The sequence below is a fragment of the Cicer arietinum genome, chromosome 7, assembly GCF_000331145.2.
Source record: "Cicer arietinum cultivar CDC Frontier isolate Library 1 chromosome 7, Cicar.CDCFrontier_v2.0, whole genome shotgun sequence".
Classification (NCBI taxonomy): domain Eukaryota; kingdom Viridiplantae; phylum Streptophyta; class Magnoliopsida; order Fabales; family Fabaceae; genus Cicer; species Cicer arietinum.
The window spans coordinates 5,376,794-5,381,865 of record NC_021166.2 but is presented as its reverse complement, the minus strand read 5'-3'; the positions used below and the strand labels follow the sequence as shown (position 1 = coordinate 5,381,865).

At 29.1% G+C, this 5,072-nt stretch overlaps 1 protein-coding gene across 1 annotated transcript in view; it reads right to left on the bottom strand.

Annotated features, from left to right (window-relative positions):
* Positions 1-5,072, bottom strand: part of LOC101511066 (nucleoside hydrolase 3-like) — an 8,136-nt gene that overhangs the window by 1,769 nt on the left and 1,295 nt on the right. Inside the window, exons 2-10 of the mRNA XM_004508269.4 lie at positions 4,524-4,814; positions 3,183-3,518; positions 2,765-2,941; positions 2,273-2,557; positions 1,863-1,985; positions 1,514-1,711; positions 788-1,041; positions 356-557; positions 9-28 (exon numbers count right to left, since the gene is read on the bottom strand). Coding sequence (XP_004508326.1) covers positions 9-28; positions 356-557; positions 788-1,041; positions 1,514-1,711; positions 1,863-1,985; positions 2,273-2,557; positions 2,765-2,941; positions 3,183-3,518; positions 4,524-4,814 — 1,886 coding nt within the window. The remainder of the gene's footprint in view (positions 1-8; positions 29-355; positions 558-787; positions 1,042-1,513; positions 1,712-1,862; positions 1,986-2,272; positions 2,558-2,764; positions 2,942-3,182; positions 3,519-4,523; positions 4,815-5,072) is intronic.

Below are 5,072 nucleotides of genomic sequence, written 5' to 3'. Positions count from 1 at the left end.
TGTTTTGCCCCCCCACTACATAAACCTCCTGCAACATTTTGGAATTTTCTAAGCACTACCACCGATCAAGTTTAGTCCTTACAGAACAAATCATTGATATTTAGTTTTCAATTTAGTGACTTTGATGAAAATTTCCGTTGAGTTTTTGTCCCTAAAATCATCAAATTAAAAGATTAACATTGATGATAGTGACAAAAGAATATATTTGACCTTATTCAATATAAGTTACAACGACTAGAAAGTTTTTATGGTTTACTTTAAAATCTACTTGAAGAGCATATAATATATTAATTGTTGATTATACACAAATTAAAACTAATACTGTATTTAGATAGTTGATAACAAATATGCTTACTTGAATTCTAGAGCTTATGTTTTTCACAGAAACAACCTTTGCCAAATTAGTCAAGGGTCCGTTTGTTAATACCGTAACATTAGATCCTGGTTTCAATGTTTGCAATACTGACTCCCAAACTTCCATAGCCAGTGATTGTCTAAGTTCAGGGTGATCTGTATCCCGTGGGGCCCCAAACTTAACAGAGTTTTCTCCTGTATACCTGAAATAATTAACAAACTCGGCTAATTTTTCATGTAAGTACCGTGTTTGGATCCTCTACAACAACTGCACTGTGCAGCTTGATGCAAAGCCATTGGATTGAAATACTTATAAAGTAACTAATTTGTAACTAACAGCTAACTAGAATAACTAACTTGTAACTAATTTGTAACTAACAGCTAACTAGAATAACTAACTTGTAACTAATTTTACGTATCTAATAAAAAGTACCTTCTTGGACTGCGTGGCAGATTACGAGCAAGACCATAAAGAGTATCAGAATCAAGGTACCCTCCACTCCCATGAGGAATGGCTTTAACATATTTGCAATTTCCAACAGCTCCGAATATTGGATCTGTTTGATTCGTGGCAAAAACATCTCCTAGACCAACTGGGATGTCATCACGACCCATCATGTGAAGTATGTCATAAATTATGTCTATTGTTGCTGCATTTGCCCATCCAGTTGGGCTCACAATGATTGCCTAGAACCAAAGTTAGTTAGATGTTACCTAAATTAAATGTACTATATTATGTCTCTACAATTAAATAGTTCAATGCAAATACTAGTAATTCAACTTTCATAAAAAAATGCAAATAATTCAACAAAAATGTTTGAATTGACAGTGAACTTTGTAGAATTGCAGTGCTTCTCTACTCATCGTAATTTTGATAAAAACTATACTTTGAAGTTTCAATGAAATTATGGTGCCACTGTAAATAATTTCGTCAAATTTAACGTCAATTCAAACATACACAGAGTAACGCATCAGTTATTTATTTTTGATGTACTAGGTAGTAAGTAACATGTCCTCAAATTAGAAGTAGAAAGGTTCCTAATTCAGCTTAAACTATCAAGAGTTTTTTATTTGGGAACCTTTTTCAATCTTGGAGTGTTAATATTTGCTTTTATGTAAAACAAATAAACAATTAGTAAAGAAAAATCAGAATACCTACCTTAAGGTCGATTACTTGAACAGGAACTTTAAGGAGGTAAAGTAGAGCTAGAAAATCTCCAGCACTCATGTCCATGTCAAACACAACAGGTTTTCCCAATATTTTATTATGAAAATCTGGCTTGTATGTTACTTCTCTGTAGTAGGGAAATTGTGTGGTGAAGTTGTACCTCCCTGTTTGTTGTGGTTGCTTTAGAACCTTTGAACCACCAAATTAATAACCAAAGTCAAATTCACATTAGTTTATATCCTTTTTAGAATTCAATCAAAGTCAGCACAAATTTATTTGTCCTTCTAAAACTGTGAGTAATTTAAAATCTTTGAAGAATGTACTAAAAAATTGAACATACATTTAAGAAGCTTATGAAAAATTCCCTGTCTAGTGAACTTCCAACATCTTGGTTAGGCTTTGCTTTTGTGGCAACAAGTACCCTCACTGAATCTGGACCACTTACCTCTTTTGTGTAACCATCCTATAAAACGACACATGTTGTATAGTACATTACATGTTAGCATTCATTATATGTAACTAATAGAAAGATAGAAATACAAAAAAAGAATAGAATCGATTGCGAAATTAAAGACCGAAAAATGAAGGATTAAATATATGATTGTTCATGTAATTATGCGTTTTTATTTTGTTTTAATTCACGTAAATTTATTTATTTATTTTGATTCTTACAAATATTTTTTTGTTTATTTTTGGTCCTTGGTGCATAACAAATTAAATTTACTATCTTATAAGAAAAAGCAACCATACCTGACATTTGCCTTTCCCATTCTTCACAAAGCAAAGAGGATCTCTGAGTCCTTGTTGAATATGACCACTATGTACCCCATCTTTTTGCACATTGAACTTAGGAACTTTTAGGCCATTAATTAATGGATTGGACCCATCAGATATCCCATATGGTTCATTTGAAGTTATTACAGTTATGTTCATATACTTCATTTCAGCAAATTCATTTTCTCCTTTTTGGTTATTGGGTCTACTCATAATTGATATGGCTATACCAGTCATGAAAGAGTCCCACATAAAATAACTCTGTTAACAATGAATATTTTCAATATTAGTTACTTTATAATCTATCAAAGATGAAACATTTGATTAGTAACACAATATGGCATAAAAAAGTTTAATCAATAAAAATTAATATATTTAATTCAAAATTTAAATAAAATACGTTCATTTTTGTTGATCAATTTTATCTTATATTTGTAACGAAAATGAGTAAATTCGTTTAGAAATTACCGTATAGAATTGGTCGTCAAACCAAGTATCACGAGAGATTTTCAAGGATTTGAAACTGTATTGTGCCTCATATGTATCTTGATTGTTTTCAAATGCATCAAAGAATTCTTTAGTGATGGGGATTGTGTTTGTTGCATCAACAGGAACAAGAGTGATTGGAATTCCTGAGTGAATCACCTATTAAAAATATTAAATTTTTGTCACAAACATAGCTATCTATGTATATATATTTTTGTTAGATATAGGATGTGTTTAGATAAAAAAAAAATTAAAAAGAGACATATATGACTAATTTCACATAATAGTGAATAAAAAATGACTGTATGTTACTAGTATTTACACTCGTGCAACACAGAGGATAAATTATTTGCACAACTTTGGAGCAATGCAATAATTAATATTAAATAATGTGCATTACCTGGTAAGCTGCAAAAGGGTCTCCAAAGATATTGAATTCTGCATAAGGATTAGTATTATAATCTGTAAACATATTACCACGGTCACCACACTGTCGAGGTACACATGAAGATGAAGCATTTTTGGGACAACAACCAGTTGGGTTGCTTGACCTTACACCTCCACCCATTATATAAATATGTTCAACATTTTTCTTCAAGTGTGGATTATTCATAAGGAAAATTGCAACATTTGTGTGTGCTCCAATCACAAACAGAGTTATGGGACCTGCAGACACTTTTTCAATCAACACTTGTTGTGACGTTGGTTGCTCTAATGGTGTATATTGCCTTTTTCCCTGATATATATTATATCATATGATCAAATTAGTAAGCAAATGAGTATCATTATTAACTAGGCTATTGAATTATTTGAAAGTTTTTATATGAATCTCTAAATTTAAAAAATAAATATTATTAGATATTACATTTCAGATCCTTGAACTTTTTGGAATTTTTTAAATAGATATCTGAAATTAAAAAATAAATTTGATTAGATGTTTTAAATTGTCAATAATTTGTAATTAGGTTCAAAACTAATTTCTTTTTAATCAAGTCATTGAACTTTTAAATAATTTCGAATTGAATGATGCTTGCTTATTTAATTATTTATTTTGCTCCATCATGCTTGCTTATTTATAAATTTAAAGTTAAATTCAAATCATTTAAAAATTGAAGGACTTTATTAAAAAGAAATTAATATGGAGATATAATTACAAATATTAATGAAAAAGTCACGAATTTAATTTCAATTTTCTTAGTTCAATGACTTACTCAAAAGTCTTCAAATAATTTAAGAGTAATTAAATCTGTGATTGAAGTAAATAAGTTAATGGAATATAAAGCAAATGTGTCGTTTATTTTATAAAAATGTTTCATATTTTATTTTTTAAAATATATGTTTATTTTATCTTGATGGTAGATTTTTAAAATAAATCATTATAAATATGAAGATTTATTTTCAAAAATAATAAAAACACATTTCTTTTAACTTTTTTATTATTTTTAAAAGTATAGACAAATTTATTTAAAAAATGTGTTAACTCTTTATCAACGTATAAAACTAATACAAATCGTAAGAAATGAAAATATAAAATATTTTTTTATAGAGACAAGCTAACCACCAAGTATATAGACAAGTTAACTACCAAATGAATTCTGAGATTATTTGTAAAACTATAATAGGTTGTATTCATAACTATTATATCATTAAAATTGTTGTTTGATTTTTATCTCAATTATTTTTAAAGTCACATGTACAAATGATTCTGATTGATTGAGAGCATAAACATATGCAATTATACCTGTGGTAGAAAAGCTTTCCTAAAACCATAGTTAGTATCGATATCTAAGCGTCCTCCAAGGCCTAGAGGAATGGCTTGTCTGTATCTGCAATCTCCTGTTGTTGTGATAGACTGTTCAATAATTGGAAGATAACCACCAACATTTGGGAGTATGGTACCATTTGGTAGTATTCCACCCTCTCCTCCCACTCCAACATCAATATCATCTCTACCCATCATGTATAGTAAGTCATATATTTGGTTCACACCATGTCCACCACTTGTCCACCCATTTGCACTTATCGTCACTCCCTGCGTGCATATTCATCAAAGGATCATGCTATCATTTTTAATATTTTATTTCTATTTCTTTAACAAGTCTTTTAAACAAAGCCGGTCCAATACGTTGTGGGAGTGAAAATAACTTTTTTCAAATGTAAATAAATAAGATATCTCAAATATTTCACAATTAAATCAAGAATTCGTGTAATTTTTTTTATCTTTTAGTTAAAAAAAATAATATATATATATATATATATATATATATATATATATATATATATATATATT